This window comes from Vulpes vulpes, chromosome 5, assembly GCF_048418805.1.
Source record: "Vulpes vulpes isolate BD-2025 chromosome 5, VulVul3, whole genome shotgun sequence".
Classification (NCBI taxonomy): domain Eukaryota; kingdom Metazoa; phylum Chordata; class Mammalia; order Carnivora; family Canidae; genus Vulpes; species Vulpes vulpes.
Window position 1 is genome coordinate 80,532,385 of NC_132784.1, and position 18,593 is coordinate 80,550,977.

Below are 18,593 nucleotides of genomic sequence, written 5' to 3' on the forward strand. Positions count from 1 at the left end.
ACACACACACACACAAAGAGAGAGGCAGAGACATAGGCAGAGGGAGAAGCAGGCTCCACGCACCAGGAGCCCGACGTGGGATTTGATCTCGGGTCTCCAGGATTGCGCCCTGGGCCAAAGGCAGGCGCTAAACCGCTGCACCACCCAGGGATCCCTGATTTTTTTTCTTTTAAAAGCTTGTTTTAAATAGTTTCTGATGGGAATTCAGGTATAATTTATATCCTTTTTTCTTAATGTATCTTTTTTTTCTCTTGTAGCCACTCAAGATTTTCTCTTGGTTTTAGTGGTTTCTCTGTCATGTGCCTTTTTTTTTAGGTTTATTTATTTATTTATTTATTCATGAGAGACAGAGACAGAGAGAGAGGCAGAGGGAGAAGCAGGCTCCATTCAGGGAGCCTGATGCGGGATTTGATCCCTGGTCTCCAGGATCAAGCCCTGGGCTGAAGGCAGGTGCTAAACCACTGAGTCACCCAGGGATCCCTGTCATGTGCCTTAAATGTGTGTTTGTGAGAGGTTGTGTTTATCTTTCCTAGGGTTAACTGAGTTTCTTGGATTTGTGGTTAATGCCTTTCTTTCACTGCTTTTGGAATATTTTCAGCCATTATGTTTTCACATTTTTTTTTCCTGCTCCATTCTTCCTCTCTTCTCCTTTTGGGATTCTAATTACATATATATTGGATTGTGCCATAGTTACTGGATGCTCTGTTCTTTTTTCTTCTAGTCTTTTTTTCTAGTTTGCATAATTTCATTGACCTCATCTTCAAATTCTTTGGTTTTATTTTTCCTCTACTATCTGTAGAGGTATCTGCTGTAAACTCTATCTGCTGATAAACTCATTAAAGAAATTCTTAATCTTTTTTATCTAATCTTCATATCTTGGATTTCTCCTATCTCCTTTTTTATATAGTTTTCCTGTATCTCCCATTCTTTTCACATATACTGTGTACCACTTCCTCTAGCTCATCTACTATACTTAACTGTAGTTATTTTAAAGTTCTTGTCTGATAATTTTAACATCTGGGCCATCTCTGGACATGGTTCTATATCCTTTCTTGATGGTGGATCACATTTTATTGCCTCTTCGCATGTCTTACCTGTTTTTACTGAATGCCCAAAATTGTGAATGAAAAGTAGACAGGGATGTAAATACTTAAATACTATCTGTATTTCTAGGGATGGGCATGCCCTTCTGTAAGGCAGCTTGTGTAAGTTGTGCTGTCAGTCTAGTCTGTATGGAGCTGAGATTTTGTCTTGGTTGTAGTTGCTTTAGTGATTCATTTCACTGCAGGCTTTCAGCTGACTTGAACAGGATCAGAGCCATCCCTTTAGTAGAGCTTGAGTCCTCAGGATTTGTCTCAGCTCTCCTGTCCTGTCTGTAGACTTCAGCAGGACTCTTGCATGTGAGGAGTGGTCTCTCAAGTCTCTTTCAGTTTTTTTTTAGCTCTGGATGACTGTTTCCTGATACTCAGCATGAAGTCTGTATTCCGTCATCATGAAGTCTGTATTCCGTGAAGGTTTGCTCTCATGCCCTTCACTTTTAGTGGGCCACTTGTCCCAGTGTCTCCTTTCTAGTGAGCACTTGAAAAAGGCCAATGGGGTAGAATTGCTGGGCAGGTACAGTCTCTGTACATTTGGGGTGTCTGGGGACTCTAAATTGTCATGCCAGTCTGTAGTCAGCTTTTAAAATTGATTAAAAGTTTGTTTTCTTCTTATCTGTGTCTCTCTTGGCTTCTTGTTCCCTCTGCTTTGCCAAAGATAAAACCAGTGATGGGTTTCCTCTCTTTTGGGGAGGGTCTTTTCACTTTGAATTTGGGTTCATTGGGGTTTTCAGTTCCCTATTTAAAAAAAATGAGTTTGTATGATACGTGGCTGGTTCTACTGGATTATTCCTTTCAGCATTAAAATGTACCATTATTTCTCTCATCTTTGGAAAAAAAAACAAAACCAAAAACCCCACAACCTTTTTCTCAACCCATTTCTGCCACTTGTTGCCCCAACTTAGTGTTGTTCTTTGTAGCAAAAACAGTATTTCAAAATGTTGTCTCTATTTCCTTTCTTCAATTTCTCTCTTCTTAACTCTTTTAAACCTACTTCAGTAAGGCTTCGCTCCTACCACTACACTGAAACTGCTCTTATCAAGATTGCCAGTGATACCTCTAATGGGAAAAAACACAGTCCTGTGCTTTTCCTTTACTCACACACAATTCTTTTGTCACCAGATGTGTTGGTATTCTACATACCAAGCAATTTCCTGCAACACCAGTTGGATTTTCTATTATTCACTTCAATTTTGACATTACCTGGAGATGGCTTCGGATCCAATGAAATTAAAGGCTTACTCCCATATAAGACTGCCCTCCCTTGAGATGTCAGTCACAAGTCCAAGTTTGTCATCTGTACTTCTGACTGACAGAACTTTTAACTGAACCCCTTATAAATTAGAGTTCCCAGACCCCTTCCTTGAGTTTGATAATTTACTAAAATGGCTCACAGAACTCAGGGAAATAATTGTTTATCGGTTTATTGTGTAATAAACGATATGACAAAGGATACAGATGAACAACCAGATGAAGCGGTACATATTACAGGAGCTTCTGTCCTACTGGAGTTGGGGTTTGGGATGTACTACCCTCCTGGCATATAGATGTGTGTGTTCACCAACTCAGATACTTTCTGAACCGTGTGCTATTGGGAATTTTATGTAGGCTTCATTGGGTTGGCATGATTAGTTGTTAACTCCATTTCCATCCTCGTTCCCCTCTCTGGAGAATAGTGGGTGGACTTGGAAGTTCCAAGCTTCAGATTACGGCTCAGACTTTCTGGTGACCTGCCCCCATCCAGCAGGCCAGCAAGAGTCTCCCTATTAGAACAAATCACCCAGTCACCTAGGAGATTCCCAAGGATTTAAGAATTCTGTGCCAGAAACTGGGGGCAGAGACTTGTATATACATTTTCTATTATTTCACAGTATACATGTTGCTAAAACCAGTGGTCAATACTTAGTCTTCATTTTGATTTATTACTAAGATGACAATTTATCCTGCTTTTCTCAGAGTAGTTGTAGTTTATGTCTGTTGTCCTGGCATAATTAATAGCTCCCTTTTTCATTTTCTGAAGTGTCAAAGTTTAAATTGTAAATTTATTTTATTTTTATTTTAATTTTTTGTGTAAATGTATTTTAAAGAGATTTTTTTTGTGGTTGTATACAGTTGTGTAATCTATTACAACAATTAAAATATGGAATAGTTCCATAATGCTAAGAAGTTTCTTTGTGCCTTTTGATTCCCTGAGGCCTACAATTTTAATCATCTGGGCAGATAATTCTGGGGCACAGGTGGCTGTGGGACCACTGTACTGTGTTACAGTACCTGCAAATGTGAGGAACTGAAGTCTCAGGAGCGTTAAAGTGAGAAGAAGAAGAAGAAAAAAAAGATACTTATAAGGAAGAATGATTAGCCTAACTGTCTCCAGATAAGCTTTGCTCTACTGGTCCTTATGGAGAGATGGAGTATGGAGGAGAGAACTTTTCAGACCAGACTGAGTTAAAACAAAACAAAACACCAGAATTTCTTCTCCTAACTTGGTTTCTTCCTAAGCCACATAGGGCTGAGCAAAGTTGGTGTGGATGGCTGGGGAAATTGCTTTGGGATAGAGAAGTACGGCTACTAGGTCCTTTCGGTAAGCTGTTGGAAGCAGCTTTGGAAAGGGGGTAAGACACTGTTGCTGAGTATTCCAAGGAAAGGACCTCTTCCTCCAGGCAGACACCACTTTGTTAAGTGATAAATTTACAGTGTCAACCCTACCTATATAACAGCAGCATTTGCTATGACATTTTTCTTTGGTTAGTTTGTTGGTTGGTTGGTTGGTTGGTTGGTTGGTTTATTTATTTATTTATTTATTTATTTATTTATTTATCTATTTATTTTTTTTCTTTTTTCTTTTTTTCCTTTTTTTTTTGGTATATTTCCTTCACTTGTTTTCTAGGACATGATATTTTCCTAATTTACCCACTCTAAACTATCTCTGGAAGGTAGTAGGTACTCAAAATAATATTTATTCAATTAATAAACTGTATGAATGTAGTCATTTTTATATTTTAATTCCTGTTGATGATTTTAATTTTTTTTAAAGATTTTATTTATTTATTCATGAGAGACACAGAGAGAGAGAGAGAAAGAGAGAGAGGCAGAGACACAGGCAGAGGGAGAAGCAGGCTCCACTCAGGGAGAGAGAGAGAGAGAGAGAGAGAGAGAGAGAGAGAGAGAGGCAGAGACACAGGCAGAGGGAGAAGCAGGCTCCATGCAGGGAGCCCAACGCGGGACTTGAACCTGCGTCTCCAGGATCACGCCCTGGGTTGAAGGCAGTGCTAAACCGCTGAGCCACCTGGGCTGCCCCTAATTTTGTATTTTTTATTTCTAATAACTGCCTTTGTACTGAATTTCCTTTTGTATTTGTGTGTGTGGACTCCTATTGCTTTAGGAATAAAATATCTTTCTAGGGTTAATAAAGTTTTATTTTTAAGGTTTCTTTGAACTTTTTCTTCTTTTTTTTTTTCTCTTCCTTTTGTTAGAGAGATTCTTTTCGCTATATTTGGTGATCGTTAGTCATCTCTTCATCTTTAAGAATGAAGTGTTGTGAGGTGCCTGGTGGCTCAGTTAGTTGAGCATCTGTCTTCATTTTGTGTCATGTCCTGGGATTGAGCCCTGCATGGGGCTCCCTGCTCAGCAGGGCACCTGCTTCTTCTGTCCCTCCCTACCACTGCCCCTCAAATAAATACAAATCTTTTTTTTTTAAAGTGAAATATTTTACTTTCTGCTGCTTCATTATTAGTGGATAGGAATGCAACAGATTTCTGTATGTTGATTTTGTATCCTGCAACTTTATTGAATTCTAGTATTTTGGTGGAGTCTTTAGAGTTTTCTATGGATAGTATTGTGTCATCTGCAAATAGAGTTTTACTTCTTTAGCAATTTGGATGCCTTTTGTCTCTTTATGTTGTCTAACTGCTGTGGCTAGGACTTTCAGTACTACGTTGAACAGAAGTGGTGAGAATGGACATCCTTGTCTTGCTTCTGACCATGGAAAAGCTTTCAGTTTTTCACCATTAAGTATGATGTTGGCTGTGGGTTTTTCAATAAGGCTTTTATTATGTTGAGGTATGTTCTCTCTAGACCTATTTTGCAGAGGGCTTTTATGATGAGAGAAATAGAAAATGATGCAAAGAAATGGAAAGACATTTCATGCTCATGGATATATTTTTCTAGGTATGTCTCCTGAGGCAAGGGAAATAAAAACAAAAATAAAAATATTAGTACTATATCAAAATAAAAAGCTTCTGCACAGTGAAGAAATAGCAAAACTAAAAGGCAGCCTACTGATGGGAAAGGTATTTGCAAATGATATATCTCATAAGTGATATCCAAAAATACATACAGACCTGTTGCAACTCAACATCCAGAAAAACAAATAATCCAGTTAAGAAATGGGTGGAAGACATGAACAGACATTTTTTCAAAGACACACAGGTAGCTAGCAGACACATGAAAAGATACTTTACATCACTTTTGCATCAGGGAGATGCAAATCAAAATTGGAATGAGGTATAACCTTACACATATCAGAATGGCTAAAATCAACAGTACAAGTAACAACAGAGGTTGGCAAAGATGTGGAGAAAAAGGAACTCTCTTGCACTGTTGGTGGGAATGCAAACTGATGCATCCACTCTGGAAAACAGTATGGAGGTTCCTCCAAAAATTAAAAATGGAATGACCCTTTGATCCAGTAATCACACTACTGGGTATTTGCCAAAAGAATACAAAAACACTAACTCAAAGGAATATATTCACCCCTATGTGTTTATTGCAGCATTCTTTAAAATAGCCAAACTATGGAAGCAGCCCAAGTGTCCATTGATAGATGAATGAATAAAGAAGATGTGGTATATATGCACAATGCAATATTATTCAGTCATAAAAAAGAATGATACCTTGCTATTTACAACAACATGGATAGTGCTAGAGAGTATAATGCTAATCAGCAAGGAGTGCCCTGGTGGTTCAGTTGGTTAAGCATCTGCCTTGGGTTTGGGTCATGATCTCAGGGTCCTGGGATTGAGCTCTATGCTAGACTCCCTGTTCAGTAGGGAGTCTGCTTCTCCCTCCACCCCTCTTTTCTGCTCATGCATTCATGGTCCCTCCTATGTAAATAAATAAAGTCTTTAAAAAAAACTTCTAAGTCAAAGTCAAATACCGTATGATCTCATTTATATGGGGATTTTAAGAAACAAAACAATGAACAAAGGAAAAAAGACAAACCATGAAACAGACCTTTAATTATAGGGAACAAACTGATGATTACAAGAGGGGAGTTGGGTGGGGGGGATGGAGATTAAAGAGTATACATCTCATGCTGAAAAATAAAATGATACAAAAATTTTAAAAAAGAATGAAATGTTCCAAGTTTATTTGGAGGTTCCTGTGTATAACTGGGGGCTTTCATAAGGTAGACTCAATTATTTTGTTGGATGACCCAAATGTCATCCAACAAAATACAAAATACAACAAAATGACAGCATCTGAATCCATTTCTGAGAGGGGAATTACCAGGTTTCCTGCCTGGGAAGATGGAAACGTGGGCTCATATTGCTCCATGTGTTAACTTCCCTTTTTCCTTTTATTTTCAGTGCATTTCTATGATCTATCTCCAGAACATTCTCTGATTTATCTCCACACAGTAAATCTCTGATTTTCTGCTATGGTAGGAGAGAATAGGTACCTGGCTTTGTGATGAGGAGGAGAGCTGGAGGTCTGATTTTATCTTCTAAAGTCTATCCAGTCTTTCTGTTGTTAGTCTTGGTCCTCAGCCCCTCTCTCAGAGGTACTTAAAGCCTTCAGTTCCTCAGTTTGTCTGGCCTCTTTGGGAATGTCTTGCCTCTTAATTGTCTCGTACTTCAGACTTGGGTTTCAGTTTTCACTGAATTGGTAACCATATGTTGATCAATTATCTTTTTTTTTTTTTTAAGATTTTATTTATTTATTTGACAGAGAAAGAACTCAGAAGCAGGGGGAGTGGCAGGGAGAGGGAGAATCAGGCTCCCCACTGAGCAAGGAGCTCAACGAAGGGATTGATTTTAGGACCCTGGGATCATGACCTGAGCCGAAGGCAGTCTCTTACCTGACTGAGCACCCAGGTGCCCAATCAGTTTTCCCTCTTCTCAAATTTTGGTGTCTCCCAACTGCTTTTTCTCTTCTCTGCTCTTATTTGTTCTTATTCATTTATGCTTTTGCCTTTAAGAAATTAGTATTCCTTTACTGCTATTGTAGTGGAGTTGTGGGAGGGAATATGGATAATATATGTATGAATTTGTCATTTAGTGGAAGCCCTGAACTATTTTCATTTTCCTTTAGGGGCCAGATTACCTTCCTCTGCTATGTGCCTTTGCATTTGCTATCTTTCCCTGAACCACTGTGCCTCTTCCCCTAACTTAGCCTACTAACTCTTAACCCATCATCTCAAAACCGTCTGAGTTTTAACCCCTGATCCCCACGTGTCCCTCTTCCATGTGCATACCTTCCCTGAGTAGAAGTGCATTTTTGTTATTTCTCTAGGACAGGAGACATATAGCCAGTAGGGAAGGAGAATGAGGGTAGCTAGAGTATGATAAAATGTCTGTTCCTGTGTTTCCTTTTAGAAGACAGAAGAGACTTGAGCATGTTTACATTTATGGGAAGTAGCCAAGAGAAGGCTTGGGATTGAAGTTATGAGAGAAAGACAGTCATTGACGGAAAGCAGAAGGGGATGGGATCAGAAATGTAGAAGGATTAGCTTTATTATAGGAGAAGGGAGGAACCTGTCTCCATTGTTATAGGAAAAAAGGATGAGAAGATGGATACAACAACAGGTTCCCTTTGTCAGTTTGGTTACAGGAAGTCGATGAGCTCCTATTTGGTAACTTCTTTTTTTCTCTGTGAAGAAGACAGTAGTTACCTGTTGAGAGGTGAGAAAAGAAGTGGAGCAGCAAATTATAGGAGAGAGGATTTTAACTGGCATTATTCTGAGAAGGCTCCCTATAGGTAACTATGTATGCTGATAGCAGCAAAAGTCTCAACCAACAGTACAAAGGGCATCCAGAACTGTAAAGAAGCACCAAAACAGCCTACCATCATGGCCTCCTTTAGCCTGGGTTTTTTTTTTTTTTTTCTTTAGCCTGGGTTATGGTGACTTCAGTCCTTGTCTTACAGCTTAGCACAATAACTTGTAATTATAGCCATGGGTTAAATTATGTTTAGTGTATTCTGTTCAAGAAGACAAGGAAGTATGTAGTAATAAGTATGTAATTGGTAGCATGTGTATTGTCCTTTATAGATTGTACTTCACAGTTTGCAAATGCTTTCTTTCGCTTCTTATCTGATTTTATCCTCTCGGCAGTCCCATACGGTAGGAAATACTATCCCCATGTTTGCAGTTGAGAAAAACCAAGGCTTAGTTACAGTTAAGTGGTTTGTCTGAAACAGAATTAGTAAGGGGTAGAATTTAGACCTGATCACATACTCTCTCATAATTGCTCTCCAGAAGGGTTTATAGTTGTTTAAAGGCATCATTTTCAGTGTTCTGGATATCCATGGAACACCTCATTCTTGTACAGGTAATGAAGTATTACAGAAGGTCAGACATAATTACTACTGTTTTAATTTTGAAGGGATCTAGATTATATATGGAGTGAAACTTCTTTATTCCTTTTGTATAAGTTTAGAGTTTCTGATAGAGTTGAGGAAAAGAAAATTATAAGGGGAAACCATAGTATTTATCATGTTTATCAGATTTTTTTTTTTCAAAAACAGACTTTAAAGTTTATATTCTTTCTAATTTGAATTACTTGTTTCCCCCTCAGTCTGTGTTTTTCAATAATGTCCCAAAACAATTGGGAGAATAAAATTACATTTGACAAATACCATTCTGTATCTAATTTTGTAAAGAGGCACATTTATTACATGTACTTTTCCAAGTTCAGAAGACTTCGAATTTAACACCTCCTACATAATTAGTTGTTGGGATAAAATATTGCTAAATCATAGGCTGGTAAGTTTACAATGCATGTTGATTTAGTAAATACTGTTTCCTTATTTCTGTTTTTTTAAAGTAGTACTTATTCAAGGTCCCAATTCTGAAAAAAAATTTTACTAAGATATTTTAGAATCCTTTAATAAGTATAAATAGATTTATAAAATTGTAAAGTGCAGAATTAGCCTGAAGATATTTATTTCACATACCATTCAGTCTGTTGCCTAATAATTTACTATATAAAAATAAGGGTAACTGAATCTGTATTTCCCAGCAGCATTTTATTAATAGGGATTTTACTAGTTAATAAAAGTACATTGCCCTTGATTTCTTCTTACGAACCATTTTTAAAAATATGCTTTAGTTTTCGACTAATATAAGTTAAATAATAATCCATTGCTGTGAAATGGTGTAGGGCCTACCTAGAATGATTAGTTATATTCCCATAGTTTTTGTCGTTTATGCATGTGAAAATTGCTGTTTACGAAAGATAAAGCTTCCCCCCAAAAAGCTTTGTCAAATTGAAAATTGGGGTCTTTTCACATTGATGTTGATAATATTACAGGATACCTTTCAACTGGAAAAGAATTATTGTGTTGGAAAATTATATGCTGCTGTTACAGTATGTTCCATAATCTTAAAGAAAATCCATGTAATTTGAGGCAGGAGTGTGCAGGGGAGGCTCTTACTCTTAATATTGGAAGGGTATAAAATGCCACTTAATACTTATGTGGGTATTCAGAGGTTCTCTTTTGATTACAAGTGGTTATATATATAGATTAGCATTAAGCTAGTTATGTAATACATTTTAGAATCTTGAAAAAGAAGGTAGAAAGGATACCTGTGTCGGAGGAAAATTACCACAATTGAAGAGAGCTAAGGACAATTCTTGAAACAGGACTTTTGCCTGTATTACAAAGCAAAGTGATCTTGATTATAGGAAAGGTGCTTTGGCAGTAAGAGAAATTTTGTGAAAAATCTGTGGGTTTTGTAAGTAAAAATCAGAAGAGTATAACTTCCAATAAACATCATAATTTTTTCTAATGTGGTTAATTGTCATCTGGGTGTCACACAGATGCAAGATGTTTAACATAGGTATCTCGTGGAGACTATTATTTGTAGATGGTAGCAAGGTTCTATCATATGTCTACTATTATACTTCTTATCTAGTGTGGCATTAATATTGAGCACTGCAGTGTTTGTCATGAATAGAAATAATTGTGCATATTTTATGTGCATGTTTTATGTGCTTATTTTTTTTCTTATCTATTAATAGATTCAGAAGTAGAATTTAGTGATTCATCAGTTGCATACAATACCCAGTGCTCATTACTTCAAGTGCTCATCTTAATGCCTATCACCCAGTTACCCCATCCCCCCCATCTCCCCTACAGCAATCCTCAGTTTATTTCGTAAAGAGAGTTAAGAGTCTCTTAAGGTTTTTCTCCCCATTTTCATTTTATTTTTCCTCCCCTTTGCCTGTGTTCATCTGTATTGTTAAATTCCATGAGTGAAATCATATGGTATTTGTCTTTCTGTGACTTATTTCACTTAGTGTAATACCCTCTAGTTCCATCCATGTCATTGCAAATGGCCAGATTTCAGTTTTTTGATGGCTAAGTAATATTCCATTGTATATGTCTACCACATCTAGCTTAGCTATTCATTTGTTGATGGACATCCTGGCTCTTTCTATATTTTGGCTATTGTGGGCATTGCTGCTATAAACATTGGGGTGCAGATGCCCCTTCAAAACACTATGTTTGTAACCTTTGGATAAATTCCTAGTAGAGCAATTGCTGGTTCATAGGGTAGCTCTGTTTTTAACTTTTTGAGGAACCTCTACTTTTTTCCAGAGTGGCTGCATCAGCTTGCATTCCCACCAACAGTGTAAGAAAGTTCCCCTTTCTGTGTATCCTCACCAACATCTGTTGTCTCCTGACTTAATTTAATTGTTTTATTAAGAATTTATTTATTTATTCATGAGAGACCGGGGAGCAGAGCAGAGACACAGGCAGAGGGAGAAGCAGGCACCATGCAGGGAGCCTGACGTGGGGCTCCATCCCGGGTCTCCAGGTTCACGCCCTGGGCTGAAGGTGGCACTAAACTGCTGAGCCACTGGGGCTGCCCTCTCCTGACTTAATTTTAGTCATTCTGATTGGTGTCAGATGGTATCTCATTGTGGTTTTTGTGCATATTTTCTTTAAGAAGGTAGGGGACTGGGTCATATTTCAGAAAAAAAATGTATTTTAACAAGTGAATAAAGAATTTAGCGCAGAGTTTCTTTTCAGTTCTGGAGATGCTATTACCCATCATGTAATATTGTACTATTCAGAAAATCTGTGCTTTTCTAAATTAAAAAGAAAAATATCTCAAAGGCAGTTGGTTGATTGTTAGCTAAATTCATCATGTTTTTGCTGTTTTGTTAACTCCTTTATTGTGGATGCTTGAGGTATATAGGGCTGTTACATTCCCATATTGAGTATCTCCCCACTCTTGCCCTTTGTTGAAATTTCCCTCTTCCCTCTATTACTACTTCTTTTTGACTGCTTCTCATTCCTCTTACTGCTCTAAAGAGAGTCATTATTTCTTTTGCCCTTTTTTTGGCTGCTGTTCTTCTTTTCCCTGTTTTATTTTTGTGTCTTTTCTTTTGCTATTTTTTTCTCCTGTGTATCTTTGTCATTATTTGGTTTACAAAAGCCATTGTCAGCTCATGGAAATGCAACTTTCTTCTGATTTTGAACTTTGGGCGATGATATTACATTCACTTTTTGATTCTTCTGGTTGTTTGTTGATGAGCTTAGAGACATATTGTAAGAGAAAATTTTTGAGATAGAATATTGCCTTTGCAACAATTAATCCATGAAATAATGAAGACTAGAACCATTCATTGTATTAGTATTGGGAGTAAAATGGAAGAGAAGAGGTAAAAAAGAATATAGAGGCAGATTCAATCACTGAATATATCAGGAAATGAAGAGTTGAAAATGAATTTGTGATTTTTGAGTTTAATATTAAGGAGGCAGATGATTTTCTTAGGTAAGTAAGATAAGGAACAGAAGAAGAGGAAGTTTTCTGGGGGAAAGATGTTTGGTGTTTAAAGAGCAAGTTGAGTGTGATTTGTCAGGGGAAGATTTACACTTACGAGGCCATGTAAAGATTTCCAGTTGCTAGGTGGGAGTGCAACTATAACTCAAGAGAGGTCAAGGTGAAAAGCCATACATTAGGCATTGACTCCATAAGATTTACCCTAGGACTGAGGAGGTGGGAATATAGCATGTTTTGGTTTCCCAGAACAGAACCTTAGGGAATGGTTCTTCATGAAGAAACTAAAAAGTGGTGGCTAGAGATAATAGTAGTCTAACAAGGAGAGTGGAATATTACTACAGTCACGGAAAAAAGAAGGTGTGGCCAACAGTTGCACATATTGTTTAGAGTGGCCAAGAAGGCTGCTGGCTGAAACAGAGTCCATTAGATACAGCAGCTGAAAACATTTGGCAACTATGGATAGCTAAGCAACACAGAATAGCACCTGAAATTACATAGAATTAGTAGACTGTCTTAGGACCAATCAAATCCCCTTAAAAATCACAACTTGATTAACAGACTTAACTAAATGTTTTAAAAATTGGAAATTGGATAAATTGGCTCTACTGTTTAAAAGGATACATTATCTGACCCAGTGCATTATTTAATAGAAATGAATGAAAATTACACCAGAAATTTGGTGGAAGATGAAAGATGGCAGTGTGGTGGTGTGGAAACCTGAACTTTTACTGTGCCTTGTTACTAATAAATGACATAGACTTTTCCCCAGTTCCTGGGGAATATGAAAATAAGTAATTTAATAAGCTCATCATTGGGTACGATATGTAAGTGATGAATCACTAAATTCTACTCCTGAAACCAGTATTACACTGTATGTTAACTAACAAGAATTTAAATAAAAACTCATCATGGAATGTGAAAAAACCAAGCTCATAGTCTTAGATACAGATTGATCCTTGCTAGAATTGGGGATGGAGGCTGGATGGAATGGATGAAAGTGGTCAAACAGAACCAACTTCTAATTAGAATATAAACCTTGGGGATGTAATGTACAGCATAATGACTATGATTAGCAGTACTATATTGTATACTTGAAAAGTTGCTAAGAGAGTAAATCTTAAAAGTTCTCACCACAAACAAAACAATTCAAACAAAAAACTGTGAGGTGAGGGATGTGTCTAATCTTATTGTGGTAATTATTTCACAATTTATAAATATGTCTCATTGGTATTACTCTGCCATTAAAAAGGTGAGATTTTGCCATTTGGAACGATGTGAATGGAGCTAGAGAGTATCATGCTAAGTGAAATAAATCAGAGAAACATATATACCATGTGATTACACTCATGTGGAATTCAGGAAACAAAAAAGATAAACATGGGTGGGGGAGGAAAAAAGAGGGGCAAACCAGAAAACAGGCTCTTAACAATAGGGAACAAAGTGAGGGTTACTGGAAGGGAGGTGGGTGGGGGGATGGGCTAAATGGGTGATGGATGTTAAGGCACTTTTTGTGATGAGTGCTGGGCATTGTATATAAGGGATGAATCACTAAATTCTACACCTGAAACTACTATTACACTGTATGTTAACTAAGTTAAATTTAAATAAAACCTTGAAAAAGAAAAATACATTACATCATCGTTGTGTACTTGAAGGCAGTGTTATGTTAATAACATTTCAAAAGCTGGGAGGAAGGGAAAAAAGAAATTTACCCTCTCTTACCCTTCCTATTTCTGCTAAAATCATGCACATCCAAGTAGGGTATGTCTTAAGTCATATTAACTTCATGGGCCAGAGTTTCATTTGTAAAAGAGTTGCTTGTGCTGTTACTTTTTAAAGCCTGCTCTGTGGGGCTCCTGGGTGGCTCACTGGATTAGATGTCCAACTCTTAATGTCTGCTCAGGTGAGATCTAGCCCCATTTTGGGCTCTATGTTGAGTGTGGAGCTTGCTTAAGGTTCTCTCTCTCTTTCTCTGCCCCCTCCCTCTCCTGCTTATGTTTTCTCTCTCTCTCTCTCAAGCCAGCCAGCCAGTTTAGAATTTGTTTCTTCTGTAGTTCTTTTGTATATCTTCAGGTGTCATCTAGTTGACTCCCTGGGTCTGAGAATTTTTTCCTAGTTTATCATACTGTAAGTAACTTTCTTGTGGTAATCCCAGATTGTTCTGTTGATTATCCACACACTCTAGATAGAAAAAAAATAGTGTTGAGACTGCTGTGATAATCTGTCTCCAGTTTGTCATGTGTTTAAGATAAATATTCTCTTCACAGGCTTGCCTGAAATTCTATCACTGACAATTCTTTTAAAATTTAATCTCAGTATAAGTGCCTCATAATTTGTTTTTTTAGAAAATGAAAGAAATCTCAAAATAATTTTCTAATTATGATCTGACTTCTGTAGCTGATAGAAAAATCCATGAAGGAGTCATTTAGGGCATTGTTATATTTATCTCATTGCCTAGCTTAAAAACATCATAGAATTTCAGAGATTCTGACTAAAAGAATTATAGAAAGTCAGAACATGAAGGGGCCTTTGCTACAGAAGACTGTTAGATTGGAGAAATGAGATTATTGACCACAGAAAGGTTGAACAAAGATACATGCTAAATACTCAAAATCAAATAATACGATGTTACAGATCAAAAATTATTTTCAAAACTTGTGTAAAATGATAATGTTAAAGAAAAGTTAAAATGGGGTAAGTAAATATTTTGTTTTAAAATACATTTACATTTAGAATTTCCTGATGATTTGGTGTATATTGTTTTCAGTTATGCCAAGGTAACAAAAAAAAAGCAAATACCCAAAAGACGTTTTGCCCAGTGCTTCCCAAAGGAATTAATACCACACATTTGTTAAAGTGTTGAAATTCACTAGAGTATTGTTGTTCCACTTTTTCTATTAAAATAGCTAGAACTTTATAATATTCTTAGGATGTATTTCTTTTAGGCATTAAAAAATATTGAAGTATAATTTGTATACAGTGAAATGTATGTACCTAGTTTAGTAATGAGTTTTGATGGACTATTCCTGTATAACCACTACCACCATATCAAGATACAGAACATTTTCATCATACCGGAAAGTTCATTTATGTTCCCCCTTCTTCCCTAGGCAACCATGGGTCTACTTTAACTATCACTATAGATTTCTTTTGTCATTGTTATAAGCACTAAAAATTTCTTGATGTTTTATTTGGACTTTAATCAACCAAATTAATTATGACTTCTAAAGAGAGATGAATTTATATAACTTTTATCTACTCCTAAAGAGTTAACCTTATTATAGCATATTACATAATATGCTTTCCACAAAAATGCTGTATAAGAAGTCTGGTTAGCACATTTGGGCTATGTTAGAAGTGAGTTGCCTGGGGTTTACATGTTTTACAAATAGTAATTCATCTTGCAAGGTATTCATAAACCATGCCATCTGAGATATGAAACACTTTTAAAATTTGTCTTAAAGTTAATCATGGATTTTAGCTCATTAATCCCCTTTTAATTGTTAAGGTTATTTGTGTTTTGACTAATTTTTCCTTTATTTTCAAATTAATTTATTCTTAATATTATATAAATGTATGCTTAAATTATTTTCTGTGTCATAAAATTAACGCTGTTTTGCCCACATTATGTTCTAATTAAAGATCAAGTAGATTATTAAACTCAGTAATAGAATATAAAGCCTCTTCTTATACTTTTAGACTTTTTTATTTTTTTTTTTAAATTTTAGACTTTTTGACATACTGACTGCAAATTGAGCACCATCCTTGGTACAGCATATGGATAAGATCTCTCAGAAAAGACTGTCTTTCCTTGAAGCAGCTTAAACTAAACGTTGCCTTTTCACTGTTTCAAGTATTCAAAAATACAAAATATAATTCTTAACATTCTCAGAAGTTGGTCCAAAAAAATTTTTTTAAAAGAATTGTGCTTTCAAATTAGTTATGTATGGATTCATATCTGTTTATGATGATTGAAACAATCTGGGTTTGTCTTCAGTCGTTCATCCCCTCATTCAACATTTGTTAGAGTTAGTACCTATTGTATTTCTAGGCATTATTCTAGGTGCTTTGGATATAACAGTTTATTGTTAGGAAGAAGACACATGTTTAAATCCTAGTATCTAGTATAATAAATGCTATGATATATACAAAATATAAATTCTAAAATGTAGTTGTCATAGGGAAGTCTGTTTAGAACAGTGATTCAGAGTCCTGGCTTTGTATCTTTTTGTACTGTCTTTGGTGTTTTTTTTGTTTTGTTTTGTTTTGTTTTTAAGGATTTTATTTATTTATTCATGAGAGACGCAGAGAGAGGCAGACACAGGTAGAGGGAGAAGCAGGCTCCCTGTGGGGTGCCCGATGTGGGGCTCGATCTGGGACTCTGGGATCACGCCCTGAGCCAAAAGCAGATGCTCAACTGCTCAGCCACCCAGACATCCTTTTTTTTTTTTTTTTAATATTTTACAATTTTGTTGTTCTGTCTTTGAATCTCACCTTTGTTGTTAATGATCTGTGTGATCCAGGAGGATTAGCTTAACCTCCCTCAGCCTAGGTTTCCTTATCTGTGAAAATCAAGATAAGATTTTTCTGGTTCTTTTTTTTTTATCAAGATTAAATGAAATAATGAGTGTAAAACATCAAGCCAATGTCTTGCATGTCATGGCTTATTTATCATCATCACTAGAAATTATGCCCAAGATGCAATTAGAGCCATATAAAAATATAGCATTATGCTATGCAAATTTAATTATTAGTGTTCAGCTTAGAAAATGTTAAAAAATGTAATTATATTTTGGATGTGTGCTTTTTATCAGATATTCATTACTGTATGTGTTACACACACAAATTGCTATATAGAGTTGTAATACTTAAAATTACTGTACTTAATGGAAAACATAAAGAATTTCAAGTCTAGTTTTTTTTTTTTTCTTTTTAAGATTAATTTATTTTAGAGAGTGAGAGCATGAGTGGTGGATGGGGCAAAGGGAGGGAAAGAGAGAGAGAATCCTGAAGTGGACTCCTGGCTGAATGCAGAGCCCAACATGACTCACGACCCTGAGATCATGATCCAAGCTGAATCAGGTGTCAGACGCCCAACCAACTAAGCAACTGGGTGCCCCTCCAGTGTAGTTTTTATTTTTTTATTTTTTTATTTTTTTATTCATGAGTGACACAGAGAGAGAGAGAGAGAGAGGCAGAGACACAGGCAGAGGGAGAAGCAGGCTCCATGCAGGGAGCCTGACGTGGGACTTGATCCCAGGTCTCCAGGATCACGCCCTGGGCTGCAAGCGGCGCTAAACTGCTGAGCCACCGGGGCTGCCCTCCAGTGTAGTTTTGATTAATTTTTTTTAAAATAATAAATTTATTTTTTATTGGTGTTCAATGATTAAATTTTCACATTGCCTTTGGACCTTGACACATATGAAACTCCCCCTCCTCTGTAAGTGTTCCGTTAGAGAAATTAGTGCTGTTGCCTGCAAATCGCAGAAATGGGAGAGCAAGGTTGTACTGCAGATTCTGCTTGTCAGATTTTCAAAAAATATTTACTTTAGAGAGGGAGAGAGAATATGAGCAGGGAGTGAGGCAGTGGGAGGGGGATAGAAATCCTCAAGCAGATTCCCTGCTGTGCATGGAACCCTATGTCGGGCTTAATCCTGCAACCCAAAGCTGACCTGAGCTAAAACCAAGATTTGGATGCTTAACCTACAGAGCCACCCAGGTGCCCCTTTGCTTGTAGTTTGTGTAAGAGAAGTGCCCCTACTCTGGGTTGCTGTATTGTCAGGAAAGAAGGACAAGGGCCAATAAGTGTGACAATGTATCCTGCCCACGCTGGACTCAGCCACTCCTCTAATGTACAGAATGGGTCTCCTTTGTACAGGTAGGTGTTAGATTATGTTTCAGCTTTCTTGTCTTCTATTCCACAACCTGTTCTTTCTTCCTCCAGTCATCCCCTTTCTGATGTGTGTAACCATCCTAACCCAAGTGGGGTTATGAAAATGAAAGTTCATTTTTAGGATACTTTCTAGAATAGGCAAAATACTCTTTTTTTTTGAGATTCCATTTATTCATTAGAGACACAGAGAGAGAGGCAGACACAAGCAGGCTCCATGTAGGGTTTTTCAGTTGTTTTCAGTGGGAAGTTGGTTTGAATGACTTAGCCCCTACCACCACTAGAAATAAAAAGTCCTCTTCCCCTTCTTCCCATTCTTCTCCATTCAATGGGAGGAAGTGCACTTCTCATTGAGAGTACAACTCAAGATCTCCCTTTCTGAAGTTTTCCCTTATACCTGGTCAAAAAAGTATCCCCTCTGTGTCTCATTGGTATATTGTAATTCTGCTCTCCCACTGACCACATCCTGTTTTTACTGTAATTACTTAGGCCTACAGTTGCCTCTCAGCTAGAATTCAAGTCTTTGAAGGCAGGTATCCTGTCTCAGTCATTTTTTGTCCTTGGTAGTACCAAGTTCTTGTGCCTTCTATAA

General features: G+C 36.9%; 2 protein-coding genes across 16 annotated transcripts in view; one reads left to right on the forward strand and one right to left on the reverse strand.

The window, feature by feature from the left end:
* Positions 1 to 18,593, forward strand: part of DNAJC24 (DnaJ heat shock protein family (Hsp40) member C24) — a 126,547-nt gene that overhangs the window by 8,063 nt on the left and 99,891 nt on the right. The gene's annotated exons all lie outside the window — the stretch shown is intronic.
* The window catches only part of IMMP1L (inner mitochondrial membrane peptidase subunit 1), a 128,238-nt gene continuing 115,961 nt past the window's right edge, over positions 6,317 to 18,593 (reverse strand). For 8 of the 10 annotated variants that reach the window (XM_072759044.1, XM_072759037.1, XM_072759049.1 and 5 more), the window contains one exon: positions 7,792 to 7,989. In XM_072759044.1, the coding sequence (XP_072615145.1) occupies positions 7,807 to 7,989 (183 nt within the window). In that variant the 3' untranslated portion in view covers positions 7,792 to 7,806. Of the gene's footprint in view, positions 7,990 to 18,593 lie in introns of all 10 variants that reach the window. The other 2 variants (XM_072759039.1, XM_072759042.1) reach the window with 2 other exon arrangements.